The 20,426-nt window shown below is 44.6% G+C and overlaps 1 protein-coding gene across 2 annotated transcripts in view; it reads left to right on the top strand.

The window, feature by feature from the left end:
* The window catches only part of PRKCB (protein kinase C beta), a 963,846-nt gene that overhangs the window by 567,090 nt on the left and 376,330 nt on the right, over positions 1 to 20,426 (top strand). For both annotated transcript variants that reach the window (XM_086940462.1, XM_086940461.1), the window contains exons 6-8: positions 3,031 to 3,187; positions 4,675 to 4,809; positions 16,788 to 16,884. In XM_086940462.1, coding sequence (XP_086796588.1) covers positions 3,031 to 3,187; positions 4,675 to 4,809; positions 16,788 to 16,884 — 389 coding nt within the window. The remainder of the gene's footprint in view (positions 1 to 3,030; positions 3,188 to 4,674; positions 4,810 to 16,787; positions 16,885 to 20,426) is intronic.

The following is a 20,426-nucleotide window of genomic DNA, read 5'->3' as shown; positions in this document are numbered from 1 at the left end:
TACAACGACTTGCTTTGGGTGGCGCTGGATAGTGAATAGTTTAATTTACTATTCCAACTCCAGTCCCCGTGGATAGTAGGGAAGGTGTTGGATAGTAAATTAAACTATTCCCTATCCTAGAGCACCCTCCAGCGAAAGTCGTTGTAACGACTTTCGTTGTAAAACCTGCGTGGTAATGGTACCGCGTTGTAAACGTTTTGTGGTAAAGGATGTTCCCCGGCTATTACATATCCTAAGATGGCCACTTAAAATCATATATTGTCTGCGTACTCTTTATACATTTTTGAGGAATTGAGACAAGCCCTTAAATCTTGTCTGTCTTTGCGACCTTTCTGGCCAGCCTAGCCTAGGGCTGTCTTGTTGCTTGCTATTCCAGAGATGTCCCTTGGGGGCCTGGTTTATGTTTGGTTATTAACCTTCAATGGACCTTCTAATTAGAAAGATGCAAGTCTATTAGGAAGTTGTGCCAAGTTTTGGATTACTATAGAGAAAGCAGACACGCTAAGTGTACCAGCAAGAACTTCTGGCGTTAATCAATTTGTAAAAATGGCTCAGCATCTGTCCATCCAAAGACCATGGCCTATTCAGCAAATGTTAAAGCAATAGCCACAGCCTTGGTTAAAACTATTGCACTTGTTATGATCTGCAAGCCTCTGCCTAGGCACTTGTGTCTGCCACCAGAAGGCACAGATGATGGACAATTGTCACATTTGGCAGAGGTTGGATGTCAGAATATTGTGTACACAAATATCATCTGGCATAACGTTCATGTTCAAATAAGAAGGGGGACCCGTGGCAAAGTGGGGGCAGGTAAACAGAGGAAATCAAAGGCACCTAAAGCAGAAAACTCCCTGCCCATACTATCAAACAAGGCCCTAGGACAGGATCCTTACATTAATCCGCTATCAACGGAGCAGATCAAGGGCAAAGATACAATATCACATCAAGTTTTGCATAACGTATAGCAATTTTATTTATTTTTAAATAGGCATTTCATCATTTTATAAATACGCAAAAATATAGTAATAATCATAACACTCCATAGTTTAATGGGGCGAAATTCATAGATCAAGTCCCACACTCCTAATTCATATGTCACAATCACACCATCATGCATTCCCAGGATTCCTCATAATGACTCACACATCACTCACACACTTTCACGGATCAGATAATATTAAAAATTGTGCATTACAGCCACAAGATAGTCGGACGACAGAATGGAAAAAATCATCAGGGGGGAGGGGTAGATACAATCCTGCTGCCCCCTCACGAACAACGCCAACGCGCGTTTCGGTGTGTTGCCCCAGCCGGGGCTACACCTTCATCAGGACGGAGATTAACAATAGGAAGTGGGACAAAACACCAGGTAGAATAGGGCGGAGTTCTCTAATCCAGGATTCACAAAATGTATTTCTCTTAAGTCCAAACCAGATGGGAAGATTCCAGTGGAGTCGCAGGTCCAAGTGTTTCAGATACTCAGAATATTCATCAACAGACGACACTGGGACGAATCGGCAAAGGTTCGCCTTTCGAAATATACCGGGGGCTCAGCAGGACGCCTCACTGCTTGCCGTACAATCCGCAAGACAGCCTGTCCTAGGGCCTTGCTTGATAGTATGGGGCAGGGAGTATTCTGCTTTAGATAAGAATCTTGTTCCTCACACAGATTATGTTTGGTATTCAAAGAGAAAAAGGAGAGGACAGCAAGAAAAGTCTGTATTTTCAGGGAAAAGTGCTTCTTTAACCCCTTTGCTGCGGGGTGTTTTCCCCCCGCTGTGCGGGGAGGGGGGCGTGGAGCACCCCCATGCTGGTGACGAGCTGAGCTCGTAATGAGGCACAGCGGAGCTGCCCTCATGACGAGCTGAGCTCGTCACGGCTGCACCCGTTTTTAGAACGTTCAGCAAAGCGGGGAAATTAGCCCCGCGTGCGAACGTTCCAACGGCTGTGACGACCTCAGCCCGTCATGAGTACAGCTCAGCTGTACTCCATGACAAGCTGAGCTCGTCACCAGAATGGATGATGTTAAGGACAAGAACCCTCACTCACCCAAAGGTGACATGCTTCATCATTGGGTTCCCTCCTCACACCAGGATCGCGTGCTACCTGGCGTTGACTAGGACACCCGGATGGGGAAGAACAGATATTTGTTTGATCAGTGAGCAGATGTTGGTAGAGAGTGAGTGGCAGATTGCAGAAAAGAGTTAAAGATAGAGCTAAAACTACACCCAGAAGAGCTGAACTGAATTTATTCGGGTGCCCTCCAGGATAGGGTTAAAACCAAGAGAGGATTGGGGGATTGACAACAAATACTCCCCACCTATGTATAGAGGTAGTTTTCTCTCTATCTTTAGCTCTTTTCTGCACTCTGCTCCTCACTCTCTACTAACATTTGCTCATCTGATCAAAAACACCTCTGCTCCTCACCTTTGGGTGAGTGAGGGTTCTCGTCCTTAAAGACGCGCTCTTCCCTGGAGATAGTGACTTTTCCTGCTGTCCTCTCCTTTTTCTTTGGATACTGGGTGTGTGAGTTTCATGTTTTTGAGAGACTTGAGCATTTCAGGTTGGGCATCTCCGTATAAATCCTTTGTGTGCATTAAATTTAATAACTTTCATGTTCTAAATTCATTAAGAAAAATATCATCCTATAGGGTGTACATTTTCTATTAATAACTCAAATAGGTTAATATCTTTATGTGCATTGTTTAGGGCACAATATTTATATCCGACAATATTCGGAGAGTGATATATTTGTATTACTTCTTGGCTAACTAGTTCTTTGAAGTCCTTTATTGGAAAATCCTCCATGCTGCCTCCATTCCCGCCCTCTGTCATGAATTCTGCTATTCCACAAGGTCTGAGAATCTATAGTTCCAGGAAAGTAACTTCTTCCTTCTCCGTGCTTTGCACGGCCACCTTTATTTCATTGCTCCAAACATACGTTGTCCTTCTTCCACTCCCTCCTTTCCCTGTTACTCCCTCCAGTGTGTATGGCCTGGTCTTATTCATTTATTTTATTTTTTCTTGCAGTTGGGGATGGTAAAAATCTGGTTCCCATGGACCCCAATGGTTCGTCAGATCCCTACGTGAAACTGAAGCTCATCCCGGATCCTAAGGGGGAGAGCAAACAGAAGACAAAAACCATCAAATGCAACTTGAATCCATCCTGGAATGAGACATTTAAATTGTGAGTAGCAAGCTAAGTACTGGCTGGTCACACTGTCCAGTGGCGGTGGGTCACTGAGGTCCATGGCTTTGGGGGCCTGCAGCTCACTGCTTGCGGGCGTGCAGCTCTTGGACAGTGGGGGTATGCAGTGCAGCAAAAGTGGGGCATTCAGATCAGTATAAACATAAGGAGGCCTTAGCACTTGCTTTTTTAATTCCTGTTTTAGGAATTAAAATCTCATAATATAATGCTTGAAATTCTTGTGTGCTACCTTAGGTGTCACCTACAGATTCCAGGGTATTATGTATCTTAAAGCATGCACCTCCCCTTCTGGGGGATAGTGTGCTCTCTGGTTGCACTACTTCACTAGTGTCCTCCAACTTCTATTTTTCACGCCATGTTTACTGTTCTTAACCTTTATTGAAGCATTCTTTGTCTACAAATAATTTTGTCTTTTATTGTAAATGTTATTCACTGTAATTTCCATTAAATATAGGCTTGTTGCATCCAAACTTTCATTGATTCATACATCTGGTGTAACATGATTTAAATACCCGATGCGTTTCAGCTCCTCGTATCTCCAGGAGTCCTTCTTCAGGGGGTTAATATACCCCAGACTAGGAACAAGTAAAGACCTTGCGCTACTCTGGTGGCTGTTTTAAGCTGTTCTCGCCTTTTAAAAGGACATGCATTGGCAATCCCCTGAAGAAGGGCTTCTGGAGAAACAATCCCGAAATGTATTGTACTGCAACTTTTTTCCTTCACCTTCCTTGTCTTTAATTCATTGCAGAGTTCTCTTCACATATCTCCATAACACAAATACCTATTGCTTTTTACCCTGTCTGTTTTTTTTTTTACTATTCTAGCATCTTTCGTCATAACCCTCTGGTGTTTTTAATTCGTGCGATTTTACACGGTGTAACTCTTTTGCCTGGGATCATTTGAGGTTCTTATTTTTTACCTAATGTGTCGTCCCTTGATAGCTATCAGTTTTAATAACTAAGGTATAAACAACTTATTGTAAAGTACCAGCAACCATTCCAGCTCGGGCTTTTGCGTTAATAACCTTTTTATAATGAAATGCTGTTTATTAACGTACTGGAAAAAATTATTTATGACGATAATTTATTTTAAGTAGTGCTTCATGCCTCATGTCTACCATTTCTAAGTGCTGCAGTTAATAGGCTTTACTGTTACCCAATGTAAAGGTACTCACTTTACTTGCGTCTGAAGTATAAAAGGAGGAGTTAACCTTGGTGTGTATCGATATTATGAGCTGCTTATCACTGCATGTTTCAGTGGTGAGCGTTCAACTCGCTGTGTTGTCCTACTGAATACTGTGCATGACTTCAGAACATAATAAAATCCAAATGGAGAATACAATCAGTTTTTTTAGGTTCTGCCTCAGAGTAAGCATGCCTGTTTATTTTTACTCCTAATGATATCTGCTGATGTTTGCTCTCGGGCACCCCCTGTCACTCACTCCCTGTCTCTTCTCTCTCCATCAGTAAACTGAAAGAGAGCGACAAGGACCGCAGGCTGTCGGTGGAGATCTGGGACTGGGACCTGACCAGTCGCAATGACTTCATGGGCTCGCTGTCGTTCGGCATCTCGGAGCTGCTGAAGGCGGGTGTGGATGGATGGTAAGGAGGGTGCCCGTTTCCTCAGGAGGCCTGCTTGAAGCGAGGCCGGGCATCACAGAACAAACTGTAGACGCGGTGACAGGCGGTGTCAGGGTTAACAGGAAGATGATGCAGCAAGGAGAGAGGGAAGAAGGATCAGGATGATGAAGTGACAGCACAGTGAGGGTGACAGAAGACGGATGGGGTGACAGGAGAAGGGCACGGTGTGAGAGAAGGATGAGGGCTCAGGAGAAGGATAGGGTGTGAGAGAAGGATGAGGGATCAGGAAAAGGATGAGGGATCCGGAGAAGGATGAGGGATCCGGAGAAGGATGAGGGATCAGGAGAAGGATGAGGGATCAGGAGAAAGATGAGGGATCCGGAGAAGGATAGGGTGTGAGAGAAGGATGAGGGATCAGGAGAAGGAGGGGGATCAGGAGGCGGATGAGGGATCAGGAGAAAGATGAGGGATCCGAAGAAGGATGAGGGATCAGAAGAAGGATAGGGTGTGAGAGAAGGATGAGGGATCAGGAGAAGGATGAGGGATCAGGAGAAGGATGAGGGATCAGGAGAAGGATGAGGGACCAAGGGAAGGATGGGGTATCAGGGGAAGGATGGGGTATCAGGGGAAGGATGGGGGATCAGGAGAAGGATGGGGGATGGGGGATCAGGAGAAGGATGGGGGATCAGGAGAAGGATGAGGGATCAGGAGAAGGATGAGGGATCCGGAGAAAGATGAGGGATCCGGAGAAGGATGAGGGATCCGGAGAAGGATGAGGGACCAGGGGAAGGATGAGGGACCAAGGGAAGGATGGGGTATCAGGGGAAGGATGGGGGATCAGGAGAAGGATGGGGGATCAGGAGAAGGATGGGGGATCAGGAGAAGGATGAGGGATCAGGAGAAGGATGAGGGATCCGGAGAAGGATGAGGGATCAGGAGAAACTGAGGGATCTGGGGAAGGATAGGGTGTGAGAGAAGGATGAGGGATCAGGAGAAGGATGGGTGTGAGAGAAGGATGAGGGATCAGGAAAAGGAGGGAGATCAGGAGATGGATGAGGGATCAGGAGAAAGATGATGGATCCGAAGAAGGATGAGGGATCAGAAGAAGGATAGGGTGTGAGAGAAGGATGGAGGATCAGGAGACGGATAAGGGATCAGGAGACGGATGAGGGATCAGGAGAAGGATGAGGGATCAGAAGAAGGATAGGGTGTGAGAGAAGGATGGAGGGATCAGGAGAAGGATGGGGGATCAGGAGAAGGATGGGGGATCCGGAGAAGGATGAGGGATCAGGAGAAGGATGAGGGATCAGTAGAAGGATGAGGGATCAAGAGAAGGATAAGGGACCAGGGGAAGGATGGGATATCAGGGGAAGGATGTGGGATCAGGAGAAGGATGAGGGATCAGAAGAAGGGTGAGGGATGAGGGATCAGGAGAAGGATGGGGGATCAGGAGAAGGATGAGGGTTCAGGAGAAGGATGCAGTATCAGGAGAAGGATGAGGGACCAGGAGAAGGATGGGGCATCAGGAGAAGGATGTGGTATCAGGAGAATGATGGGGCGTCAGGAGAAGGATGGGGCATCAAGAGAAGGATGTGGTATCAGGAGAAGGATGGGGTAGCAGTAGAAGGAGACAGTGACAGCAGAGTGAGGGTGACAGGAAAAAGATGGGGCGTGAGGAGATGGATGAGGGATCAGAAGAAGGATGAGGCATCAGGAGAAGGATGGGGTGTGAGAGAAGGATGGAGTATCAGGAGAAGGATTCAATGACAGAACGGTTTGGGTAACAGGAGAAGGGTGAGAGATCAGAAGAAGGCTAAGGTATTAGGAGAAGAATCAGCAAAAGATGCTGTGACAGAATAGTGTTGGTGACAGAAGGATGGGGCATCCAGAGAACTATGGAGTAACAGAAGAAGGATGTGGAGACAGAACACCGTAAGTCAATGGTTCGTAACCTGTGGTCTGAGGACCCTTGGGGGTCTGTGACGCCTTCTCAGGGGGTCCGTGACTATTTTAGAAAAATTACGTAATTTTAAAATGAATGAATGAAAGTTCATAAAGTATATACAAATAGAGAAACAAAATCGAAAAATGTAAAACTTTCTATATTTGATTGTGAATCAAACAAAATATTTTTGTATTCGAGCATTTGTATTGTGTGCTCCTGTTTTTCTACTTTTGTGTATTGTTTTGAGATTCAAATCATAGAAAATGCTTAGACTGGGGGTCCCCAGCTTCCAATAATGACTCAGCGGGAGTCCCGAGAGTCCGGTAAGGATTCAGTGGGGATCCTCAGATGTGTAAAGTTTAAGAACCATTGGTTTAGATGACAGGAGAAGGATTTGATATTAAGAGAAGGATCAACAACAGAAGCTAAAGTATCACAATAAATATGAAGTATTGTTTGAAAGATGGGGTGCCAGGAAAAGGGTAGGGCGTCAATATTGGATGTAGATGATAGTATAAGACTGTGGTGAGAGGTGAAACATGGGTATCAAGAGGAAGAAGGGGTATCAAGAGAAGGGCCTAGTGACAGTGATGTGATGTGGGCGACAGGCGCGGGACATGTTATTGGGTGGTATGTGGATGACAGAAGATGGATATGATAAGACAAGGAAAAGTTAGCAGGAGAAAGTTTGAGAAAGAGGGAAAGAATATGGTAATGAGTGAATATGGATAATGAGAAGAAATGCTGAGGTAAATAAAAGGAGCTTGTTTAACAATGAAATATTTTTATTTCAGTTTAAGACACATATGCGTGTCTAGCCAGGGGTAAGCTAATTGACATAACCCCTAACCAGGTAACATTCCAAAAATAGTTACCTAAAGAGATAATTCCAACCACGTAGAGTAGCTAGATAAAAAAAATCTGGTCCACAGAGACTCACTTGTGCTTTTGTACGATCATCAGGCTCGTCCCCCCCTTCCACTTACTCCGCTCTCTTGCCCTTTGGCAGATACAAATGCTTCCGTGGTATGGTCCACAAGACTCCCAGGTATCATGAGTAAGTAAGTTCCTCAATTCATCAGCCATGTGTCCTAGAGGGGTTCTTAAAACCTCTAGTTTACACTCTAGAAACAGTGCCATTTGTCCACTCCCAGAACATCCCACTCCTTATTCAACCATTCGCTGAGATTCAAAACCTGAATATTCCCTCAGAGAGTGGGCAGGGCCTACTAGCCACCCACAAGTGCTGAATCATCTACTGTAAGAAGAAGCAATACATCTGTCTGTCAAGTAAGCCCATGAGTGTATATGCTGGGAGTGCCGCGGATGGCCTTGTTGAACACCGCATCAGTTTTCCTGAAAACATCAATCCAATACTTGGACATTTCAGATGTTGCCAAAGCAGGTGGATTTGTGTACCAGGGTACCAGCACCCCCACTTGCATTTATCGAAATTTCTTGGTGCCCACTCCTGCAAATTAACAGGTGTACAATACCAGTGCAGGGTTGGGCCTCCTTGCTTGCAGAGTTACTGGCTGTGTCTTGCAACCTGATGAATATCTCTATCATTTCATACTTTGTGAGTAGTCACTTCAAGCCTGCCCGCCATGAAGATTTCTCCCCAGTAAGGCATCCTACTTTGAAGGTTGAAACCATGAATTTCTAATATGAGCCTTTGTCATCCTCTTACATTAGCCACCACTTTTCCGACATTGTTAGGGGACGACTAGCACAATGTCTAATAGAACTGTGCTTGACCAGTGATGAATCTGGCAGGATTGGCATTGCCTTGTCTTTGACAAACTGTATTCTGCTTTTATTGTGTAGAAGGATTTTAATATATCTCTACTCAAATGGGTCACCTGGTCTAATGCATCCCTTGAGGTTACACACACCCTAAAAGCATTTTCATCCACACCAGAAGTAAACTTATTGTTCCCCAATATAGGCATACAAAAGATATTTATCCAATGCAGGGAGGATTGAGTAATTAATTATCAGCAAATGTTTAGGGCAATAGGATAAAAAAGATTAGATGGGAGAAATATTGAGTAACTGGAGAAGGGTGGCATGATGGAAAATAAATGGAGAAGAAAAAGGATGAACTAATAGGACATTCGGGTGGAATAACAGGGAAAGATTAAGTAGAAAAAGAAGGATGGGCCCCAAGAGAAACATAGGAAAATAGGAGAATGCTGTGGTAGCAGAGAGGGTTGGTGGAATATAAAGAGACTGGTGGAGTTGGAGGAGAACCATGGGGTGCTAGGAGAAGGGTGGACCAGCAGTTCAAAGTTAGAGTATCCAAGAAAGGATTGGCACACAAGCATATTGTTTTAATAGCTGTAAAACTTTATGATATCAGGAGCAAAGTGGAATTGAGAGATGGGTGGTGTTTCAAGAAAGGAGTGGAATAGTGGGTGAAAGGAAATAGTATCAGACACATGACACACCATCAGAAAAAGGATGTGTAATTGCACAAGAACAGGATAAAAGGAAAAGTAAGACTGACAAAAGGCGATGGAGTAGAAAGAGGTAAACGGGGTAGGAGGAGAAAAATAGGAAGGCAGGAATATCCAGTTGGAATTATGGAAGCGTGAGGTAATGGGTTATGTATGCAGTAATAGGTAAAGGTTAGAGTGAGGAAATAAGCATGAGGGGCTATAGGAGGATGGAAGATTGATGGAGTGGCCTAGATAAGGATTTGGTGGTATAATAAGGATGCAGTTGCAGAGATGACGATGGTGTGGATGAGTGAAGGAGGGGGAGCAGTACAAATTTGGGGGGTGTGATAAGGTTGGGGTGATGTCGCAAACATTGGTTAGTGAGAAAAGTATAGGGCGGCGGAATAAGAATGGGTCAGAAGAAGTATCAAACAGGAGAAATGTGAAGTGACGGGGAGATCCAGAATCTGTAAAAAATAGGGCGAAATTGGGAAAGGAGTACGGGCAAGATGATAACGTGAGGTCAACATGAGTGGGGGCAATGGAATAGGTGAGGCTAGCTCCATTGATACAATGTAAAGGAAATTATTATTTTTATTTATAAAAATAATATAGTATCATGTTGATGGGTTTTTAATAATAGTTTCTGAAGCTAACCACATTTTATATTGCACCCTACATTTTTAATCAGATACAATAATTTTATTAAATAAAGAGGTAGATCATGAAATGTGTATAAAGCTTGCCTCCTATTCAATTGCTCCTTCTAAAGTTATAATCAATCATCATTTATCTAAAACCCATGCATTGGCAAAGGTTATTATACATTAATATTGATCAGAGGTAGGCGCGGATTGTTTGCACTAAAATCACCAGTATGAAAAGGAAATGCATCTTAAAATGTTCTTATGAGATCATAATATCAATAAAATATATCCATAACAAAATTATGGTATGCAGTGGTCCAACTTTCACACAACAGCTTTCATCCTGGAGGAGAGGTTATGGTAGGTCAGAGACATCTCTGGTTAGATAAAGCCCACTTGCCTTAAAACAAATCTATAGAAACATGGACCATACATCATTTAGCACAGGATCAGTCAGATCCTTAGCATGGCCAAGTGTTAGCTGATATAGATGATTCAGCAAGTCACGTGGGAACCTATCGCTATATGTGCAGAGCCATTTTGGCAAAGTTATTTTCTTTCTGTGTTTTCCCAGGCAATGATTTATTAACGCTGTTTGCTGTAACTCCATTTAACAGATAAGCCATGCAATCTCACAATTTTGAATGAAAAAGAATGCCCTAATTCGAAATCTGTTGTATTGCTGGGCTTTTTGAAGTTAGTTTGAAGCCAACATGCTTGGGCATGTCCAGATCATGTGTGGTAATATTCCACTATTCCTCAAGTATTAGTGGATTACTTTTAACAACTCAGTCATTTTTCGCTAACTATTACTTTCTGTCCTCTAGCTAAGAACAAAGATCTTGTTCCAAAAATGATCTCAATCTATTACATTTATGCAATTTGTCAGAGTCAATAAGGTTCATCAGATGTTTTATAGGTGTCAATTTACATCCCAAGGTGCAAGTCCTTCATCTGGCCTTATTAAAAACAAAAAAAAAGTCAAAAGCTAAACATTTTTTTTAGGTTCTCCCTGGTGTATTCCTTGAATAGCTGAAATTTCTTCTATAACCCCTCCCATGCTCATGACGAACTGAGCTCGTCATGAGCCACGGCGCTCCGGTGCTCATGACGAGCTCCGCTCGTCATGGCCCGTGGAACGCTCAGGTGTGGGGAGAATTCCCCTGCTGTGCTGAACGTTCCACTGGAGCCAATGCACCTGTGACGAGCTCAGCTCGTCATGAGCACAGGAGCGCCATGCCTCATGACGAGCTGAGCTCGTCATGAGCATGTGGGCGCTGTGCGCGCCCCCCTCCCCCCCAGCACAGCGGGGTAATAACCCACGCAGCGAAGGGGATAATCTTTAAATTGTTTGTGTCCCTAGCCAAACACCAGACATATGACATAGGAGTTTATTTAGGGTTTGACAAGCTGTACTCCATCCTGGCTGGTGAACGGAGGGAGGCTCTCCGCCTTCCTGGTCAAGTACAGCATGCCACATTTAGAGATGTCCGCTGGGCAGAGGAGCATCTGGTGTGCCTTCAGAAAATGTGCTGCCATGGCAGCTCCGTTGAAGGCAATGCAGTTGCTGTGTGGGTGCCATGTTCGATGAGCCCACACACCAAAGATTTTTGTTATTATTGAAAAACAAAAAACAATTGACCCGCATTTGCTAGGAGTTTGCTGTGAGCATGCAGGGGGTCATTGATTTGGTTCCCTCTTTGGAAGGAGGAGGCTTTCTCTGGCTGCCCTGACTCCTACAGTGGGACGTCCACTCTCAACACGGCCCAAAGTCAGTCAGATCATTGGTCGAAAGTTTCTGCCAGTGACACCAGCAGAGACTCCGCCGTCAGACACATGCTGATTACCACGACTCTAAATAGGGCGGTTGTTGCAGAGTACCCTGTTCTCCAAACTGTAGTTAAGGTGGCCAGTAATCGTTGGCCTCACGGTGACACATCTTAGCAATCAGGGTTCTTGTAAAAGTCAGAAAACAAGAGAAAGTTGGAGCAGAAAGCTGGAGATAGCAGGAATCTGTCAAACTCTTCTGTTGAGTTCAATAATTGCTCGTGGAGCGAAAAAGAGTAAGCTTGATAGCAATTTTCTAAATTGTCATAAAAGTTGATGCCCTGAAAGAGTGATATTAATTCCAGTAGCTGATTATTCCCACTGTATTTTCATACACCTAACTGTCAGTGGAGGTGAAATCATAGTGTGCCCGCCCCCTCCCTAGCCCTGGGTAACTGACAATCATGCCGAATCCAGCTACACCCGTACACGGGCAGTACCAGATGAGTACAGGGATCAGTCCTTCTCGCAGCGGAAGGCGAAATCTGGGGGCCATTTTGGGTCTATGCCACAAAAAGGTTAGGAATGAGGACCACTGAGCCCGGCAGGTTGAGATCTGGTACTATGCAAGTGCCGGCAATCGGTTAACCAACCCATTTACACCCCCATTACAAGTACAGGGCTACATTTCGATCCCCGTGCAAACACGTATTTGCGCAGGAATTGGATTAGGAGTTGTGTGATAATTAGTAATACCTCACAGTTTTCCCTCCATTAATTCCAGCGCATCAAACCTGATGAAACTTATTAGGAGACAATGCCGGGAAAAAATGAAACATGCGAAATTTGGTGTGGTAAATATTGATTTTGCATGTTAGTCCTCATTTGCAAGTCGGAAATTCGGAATAGGAGGCCTCGCAGAATTTGCGGAATTTAGGTCATTCCGCTTTCCGTGGAGAACGCGGAATTGCCAAAAATTCGGCGCTCCGCTGCTTCATGGAATTTTTTGCTTGTTCGCGCTTTCAAACTACGTGTTTGCGAGATATTTCTCCCCGAGCATGCATACAGCGTTCGCAAACAAGAAAAAAGGATCGCGAATGGGCAGAACAAGCAATTCCGCATGTTCACAGAACTTTTGCGTGCTCGTGGAGATTTTTTACCGTTTCGCGGAGCTTTGCGTAGCGCGATTACGCAAATTCCGCCCACCCCTATTTATCACTCGTGGTAAGTACCTTATTCCGGAGTAATGGTATTCACCACGTGTGGTAAATACCTTATCAATTCCGCCTAACTTGTTACGAGGGCCTTAGTATGTATCAAATAGTGAACACCACAGTGGGCCTCCAAGATCTATATACTTGGTACCTGGAGCAAACTTGCAAACATCCTTCTCATATTGCAATAGTGGATGTGCTCCCTATGTTTTAAATCCCTCGATTGCCTGATGATCTCGACAAGCTCACCTACTTCCTGAAGCCTCAGAGAGCCAATCCGATAAATGGGCGGGAGCCATGGCTTCTTATGTCCAGAGACCGGAGAGTGCTTTGAATGGAAGGTTGATTTCAAGCCATGTGTCATTCTTTCATGGGAGATGGGATCGGAAGTTGCTAATGCACTTTCATGATCAGAGGCATCAGGGTTCTGTGATAAGACTCCTCTGGGATTGGAAATTCTACTTTATCTCTGAAATCAGCCACTCGCTTCTGCATTCACTCGGTCGCGAGTGCGTGAAAGAGATTATCTCTGTGGTGCCCAACCAAGCCTTTCTGCAGCCATTGTGCTCCAACCTCTGATGCTAAAGAGAAAACTAAACTTTGTTCTGCAAGAGGTTTACTTTTTCATCCTTCCACCCTTTCATGTTCCCTTTTCCATGAATCTTCACACCCATCTCTACTCTCTTACATTTTTGTACTCCTGCTTGTCTTTCCATTCCCCTGTCTTTCATGCTCTCCCTCTCCATGCCATCTCTTTCTCGTATCTTACACCTCTCTCACATGCTCCAGTTTTCTCTCCTAAACAATCTTTCCATTTCATGTTCCTACATGCCTGTCTTTCTTTCACACTTCTCCTACTTTGTGCCACCAGCTTGAAATAAGTGTGGGAGAATAAAATCCTCTGAAGATTGCGGAAGTCATATAAAACAAGGAACCTGAGTGCTGGGATACGGTGTGGTGCCAGTATATATTTTGACATAAATGTTAGTCCCTAAAGACCGTCTATAAAAATAATTCCCCATTGTTTCTCTATATAATATTCTGACATACAACCAGAGCACAAACCATTGATGGAGAAGTCATTCTAGGAGCACAAACTGCAAACCAGAAAGTAAGACTCCGAGAACCGGTACCGCTAATAAGAGATCCTGCCAGAAGCTCCTAGAAGCCAAGAGGCAGAAATAAATGCTGTAGGATCTGCCTGTATTCCAACTACTCAGCCGACAAGTGCCCCGCTGCATCTCCAAAACCCACAACACGGTGTGGGGCAGGGCGCAAATACACAGATGGAACCTGAAGTGGGGCTGTTTTTCAACACCACAAAATGAGAGGTGCCAGAAATGTTTTGTTACACGTTAGCCATAGCCGCGGAAGAATTTGAACCGAGTACCACCAGCCTGTCTGAAAACTGTGTTGAGGGCTCTAGAGCGAAGAGTATTTCTGCTTAAAGTTCTTGAGGGCAGTCCCAAGGTCACCTTCTTTACCAGCAACTGCCTGCGTTGCTGCTTGGCCATCACTCAGCCCTCCTATCTAAAGAGGTCTCTCCTTTGCTAAGGCACCTTCGACAGACTCTTGAACTATTTTGTATTATGTTTCCTCTTTTCCTTTTTACGTTACTGTCTGTTTAGGGAAAGAGACAATGGACACAATCAGAGCAAATTGACTTTACAGTCGCCCTGATAATGTATGTCTATATATGTTATTCGTACAGCCTCGCCTCGCTAAAGGGCAGTGGAGCACTGTCTAGGGTGAAAGGCGAGGAGTAATTCAAGATTTCGCGTATTCCGCGGAGCAGAAGTTGATTGTCGCTGAATCATGAGGTAGCCTTCTTTAAAGAGGCGTGTCTTCAACACTTTCCTAAACTGGAGAAAGTTTTTGGCGGTCCGTATGGATGCACGGATGTTGTTTCAGATTCTAAATCAGTCAAGGACAGCTGAAGTTTTCTTAAGTTGTGCTGTCTCTTTCTAAAATCTTCATAGACCACACAGGCTTTTTTGCCATTAGCGAGAACATGGATTCCGTGATTAAGAGGAATGGAAGTGGAGCCGTATGGCTTTTAATCGCTCACAGAATTTGCAATCGAGCTATTTATAGCAAATTGAGTCCGTAAGATGTCTTCGCAGTCCTTTGGTTTGACCTGACAATGTGCTACAGCAGTTCTAACCTATAAGATGTCTTCATGCGCAACATCACAGTGTGAAATTCATCGTATTGTTGGAAAGGCTCTGGCATCGACATTGGTAGTTGCAGATATAACAGGCTGCAGACCCAACTAGATCCTATTTTTTTTAATTTGGAATTGGCAAAAAGATGGCGCTTCTTGGAAAACCTCTTGCAAGTTGAGCCTGCTTCTAATATATATTCTCTGAAGGCAATCCAGAAGGTATTGAAGCAAACCCAACTGGAGCTCACAACTGTAATGCTATTATGGGTAATGTAGAAAGCTGAAAGTATCTGTACAGTGTGATGTCTAGAAATGGGGCAATTACATACCTAATTCTGTATTCATCACATCCTGGTTTCCTTAATAAAGTCTCAGGAGGACTCAGCATACCCTGCATTTTCTTCAGAAGTTCTTTACATGAAACCTTGTGTGTCCATGTACACCGAATAGCCTACTCTCTGAAGGTTTTCTGGTTTTACAGTATACTCTAAATTGAGATTTGTCCAAGATACAATGTATGATTATTGTGTAAAAAATGCATCCTTTTAGTAACTAATATTGTATAGACCTTAATCGTAACCATTTATGTTGTTCACACACTCAAATGTCTATTAGTGATTAAAATATATTTTTATTTCCAAACTTAGCAATATCTGAGGTATTGCTCTTGCGATGATAAAAGAGCGAGCTATACATGCTGAGAATCGGTCCTGAAATCTATAGGATACTAATCACAAACGGTAGCCAGGCACGCGGGTGCTCTCCTCGGTGTAGCGGGGTAATCTGGTGTAATATACAAACTACAGTTCGTGCTCTAAGGCAAGAGTTGGCCACCTCACAACCCAAATATAACCCAAAGGTTTTTAAAATATACAAAAATTGTCCTGGGCACTCAAAGTAACACATTAAATATCTAAATAAAAGTTGTCATTTCCGTTGTCTTTTATTGGATCCACAAATATTTTAATACGCCCATATTTCTTTTAATCAGTTCATAGACAGAGGTAAAGCTTCTTAGTCACCACAGAAGGCATATACAGTCAAAACAACCAACACGTCTTTCGTCCTAGGGGCACATACGCCTCCGACTTCCTCAGGGCTAAAAATAAATAACAACACATCAAATACTAATCGAGAACAAATGATTAGTGTAGCTTCATCCAGCAATAGGAGCAAAAAGCAAAAACAAAGTCTCTAGTGACGTATTACTATACCAACAATACATAAAAAATAAGTATGTATTAATCTCAGCCCATATTAAATATTTCATAACATTTGAGATGAAAAAGAAACTAATCCAGTACACATAAGGGGACATGCAGTATTCTTGCAGACCGTCAACCCTAGAACCATGTGTTCACCCATCCGTGCCAGGCTTAACACCAGTAACCTCGGATTCCTTCTGTAATTTGGCAACACCCCATGCTTCTGTGTGTGACCTGAGATTCCACCAATGGAACAAAATCTGGTCACACCCTGTAAACTTGCATGTAGTATATATAATGACTGGACAGGCTGGCGATACTTGTTTGCAGATAAATCCATCATAGTGATGCAACAAAGATGACCTTGTCCTGTCTCCAATTGATGCTAAGAGGGATTCAAGAATCTACCTGTCTGGTACTGAGGGGGGTCAGGTGGGGGGGGGGGGGGGGGGGATTCAAAACACTGTCTCTCAATAACTTGTGTGCCTCCTCCTCCCTACTAAAAGTCTGAGCAGGATCTAGGGTACAGGGGTGGTTCAGGGGGAAGGACCTCTCAAAACCCTACAAAGTGTTTTTGCATTCATGAACCTCTGAGCCTCTCCTCTCTCTGTTTCAGGTTTAAACTACTGAGCCAAGAGGAAGGGGAATATTTTAATGTCCCTGTCCCACCTGAAGGGGAGGAAGGAAATGAAGAGCTGCGGCAGAAATTTGAGGTGATTGTCTGTTTGACTGCATTTATGATTTCTGTCCTTATTCCTAAGAATGGATAAAGTGAAACTTTAAAAGTAATAAACAAACTTCTGCATGGGTTGTATGGCTTATGGGAAACATCCTTTACGATGCAATTTTTATCACGCAGTGCCTTTACAACGCAGGTTTTTCAACGCAAGTCATTACAACGAATTGCGCTGTAGGATAGGTAATAGTTTAATTTACTATCAAACACCTTCCCTACGGGGACTGGAGTTGGAATAGTAAATTAAACTATTCACTATCCAGCGCCCCCCAACGCAAGTCGCTGTAACGACTTGCGATGAAAAACCTGCGTTGTAAAGGCATGTGTGGTAAAAGCATGCGTTGTAACAATGTACATCCATGGCTTATTCATCTGTTATTTCCATAAATTGCTATATACGAGAACTTTCCTTCTTGACCCTAATGTTTATCAGTCTGCCTCTAACCCAACTGGGCATCATTCATTTATCACCATCACTCTCATGACCCCAATGTGAATCAGTCTGCGTCTAACCGTGCTGACCGTCATTTGTTTATCGCTTCTTCTCCATACTAGGCCTCTTCTGCCACTTTGGGCATCAATCTTCCTCTGACACTGCTGGCTATTATTTCTTTACAGCCACAACTCCACGTCACACCTCTTCTACTCTTAATTCTCTTTGCTGATGACACACAATTGTACATCATATAGTCCTGGGATAGGGTCCACGCAACAATCTACAACCGCTTTTGAGGGAATCGGAGACCCGAATATAGAACCAATGTTTCCAGCTGAATAACTCCAAAAGAAAGCCCATACTCCTTGGCACTGTGGTCAGATCTTCTGTGTCATCTCTCTCCATTTCTGAGCTCCTGTGATATTTTCTTCCAATCTCCATCAAAGGGAAGAATTTAGAGTTTATTGAAGGAGATATTTACTTAAGTGCCGGATAGGTGGTGTCTCTGACAATAGTTTCCATCAACATAGTACTCTATGATCCATCTTCCATTCCTTCCTTCCAAACTTAAGTTAACATTCGATTTACTGGTAATCAATTCCTGATTAAACTACAGCAAAAGGGTATACTCTGGCCCAGTGGCGGCTCCTCCGCTAAGGCGGACAAGTGTCGCCTCACTGCTTTTTAGCATTGTAAATAAAGGAAACATAAATCGATAATAACTTGATGTTATTATCAGTTTATGTTTCCTGCTGCAACAGCTCTGCATGCCGGGTGGGGCTGCTCTGCTCTGAGAGCGAGCAGGGAGAAGTGGTTTGCCCACTTCAAGTGCGTATGTATACTTGGCGGGCCGGCAAAACATTCATGCACACTTTGCATGTTCTCCACCTAAGCTTCATTTCAGCCTGGGTGGGGAACATGCCAACCCCCCCCCCCTAGTCTCTGGCTGGGTGCCGAACCATGGCGCTCAGACCAATCACAACGCTGCATTGCAGAATTGTGATTGGCTATGGGGAGCTGGGTGCTTCCTACTTCTCTGTTCAGACCTCAAGAGACGACAGAGGAGAGACGAGGAGGGACGAGGCAATCAGGTACATTTTTTTATATTTTTTAATCGCCCTCATCCTCCCTCTGACCCCACCGTCCTATCCGTGACCCATGCCGCCCACCACTGCTCTGGCCCCTTGCTTTTCAGATATAATTCCTCCAAGCCAGACATAATTAGTGCTCCCTGTGATTTCGGATCTAGGGAGATGGGGCTTTGTGTTTCAGCCCGAACGAATCTGGAATGGCTACCGGTCCAACACATAATGCCCTTTAATCTCAGGTGCCGCCTATTGCTGAAATGTATTAACTACCTTGCATCCAACTAGCTAGAGACCAGGATTGTCTGGTACCAATCAGGTAGCAGTAGTAAAAGCCAGGAAATGCTGATATCTGTTCCTGTGTTTTACTAAAGTGCAGAGGAGGTGGGGCGGTTTTTCTAACCACATTAAAAATCCTCTCCTCACTCTTTGTAGAAATTCTCCCTGCCATCCTGTGTGTCGTTCCCCACTTAGTCTTACTGTGCCTCAAACCTCCACTGACTCTACCGTGCATCAATTTTGCCTCCTGTGGATCAATTATTTTCTGACCCTACTTTGTCTCAGTGCTATCGTGAAATTTCTGGGTAGGCGTTGTCACCTGAGCCCGCTGTGGAGCAGGCCCTTCTCCAACTGTACACTGAATCATTACCACCAACACTACTGCACATCAGGCCTCTCATGCACCTACTGCACCAAACCTTCTCTGATCCTAATGGGCACAAATCCTATCCAGACACTGCTGTGAAAGAATCCCATAACTCTCATCATTTATTACTAGGGGTGGGCGGAACTCACTGAGTTTTACTCTGTAGAATTCCGCTGAGTTACCTAAAAACACTGTGAAATGCCGCTAAGTTCCGCAAGCAGCGGAATTCCGGTCCTTTGCGTTGCTTACGCTGTTTTTTGTGCCGGGAGCTATTCCCGTACTGTAAAATCAGTGTGAATGGCACGTGGCACGCCGGAGGGTGCTGCTTCTTTATGCCGCTCGAGTCGATTTTCTACTTGAGCTGCAGCTTTCGCAATGCGAGAGGCAACTTTCTTAATGTGAGCAGAAACGACCTGCCGCAACCGTCCTCGTAAAGAAATCTAGCGGAAGGCCGTCTAGTGCTTCTTTTTTCTCGCTCACGCACGCCAATTTAACGTTGACGAGCTGTGCGTGATAGAAACTCCACCACGCAGTGGTTGGCAGAGGTTTTGCTGAACTTCAAGAAGAGCACAGAGTGGACAAAACTCTGCAAACTTTGCCAGCGTAGCAGGCTTTACCACCCACCCCTATTTATTACATATTTCTAGCCAAACCTTGCTGAGCATCAATCCTTCCAGACTCTACTGTGGCTCAGCTTTCTATGACTCTATGATCCATCAATTTTCTTCTGACCCTACTTTGTCTAAAACCTCCCTGACCCTACCAACCTAATCATATGGTGTATCAATCCTCCTGTGGTTTTATTGCGCGCCAGTTGTCTCCTGACACGACTCTCCCTAACACCTTCGCTGCAGCTGCTATTCTGCTGCAGGGCGACGGGGGCGGGGCGGCCGCGCGGCGCACCCATGCTGGTGACGGAACCGCTCCGTCACCACCCTCGTTGAGCTGTGCTCATGACGGAGCTGTTCCGTCATGGCCCCGCTTGCTCAATGGAACACCCAGCGCAGGCGCGGAATCCGCGCCGCGCAGGCATGGCGAGTGGGCCATGACGGAACTGCTCCATCATCAGCACAGCGCTACAGCGGCTGATGACGGAGCGGTTCCGTCATCAGCATCGAAAAGACTAAAAATTCCATCAAACCCAATAAGAGCCAACTCGTTTCCGAGCCTACTATGCGTCACTGCGCACATGATTGTACTGTACCTCAGTCCCCTCCAGAGCCTACAGTGCATCAGTCATTTTTTAAACATACATGAATCCTCTCCTGATCCTGCTGTTCATCAGTCATCTCCTGAAACTCCTCCCGCCTTATTTCTCCGGTGCCCATCCTGGTCAGGACCCTACTGTAGCC

Source organism: Lissotriton vulgaris, chromosome 10 (genome assembly GCF_964263255.1).
Source record: "Lissotriton vulgaris chromosome 10, aLisVul1.2, whole genome shotgun sequence".
NCBI lineage: Eukaryota > Metazoa > Chordata > Amphibia > Caudata > Salamandridae > Lissotriton > Lissotriton vulgaris.
Note: the sequence above shows the minus strand (reverse complement) of the source record. Positions and strands in the feature narration are given on the sequence as shown.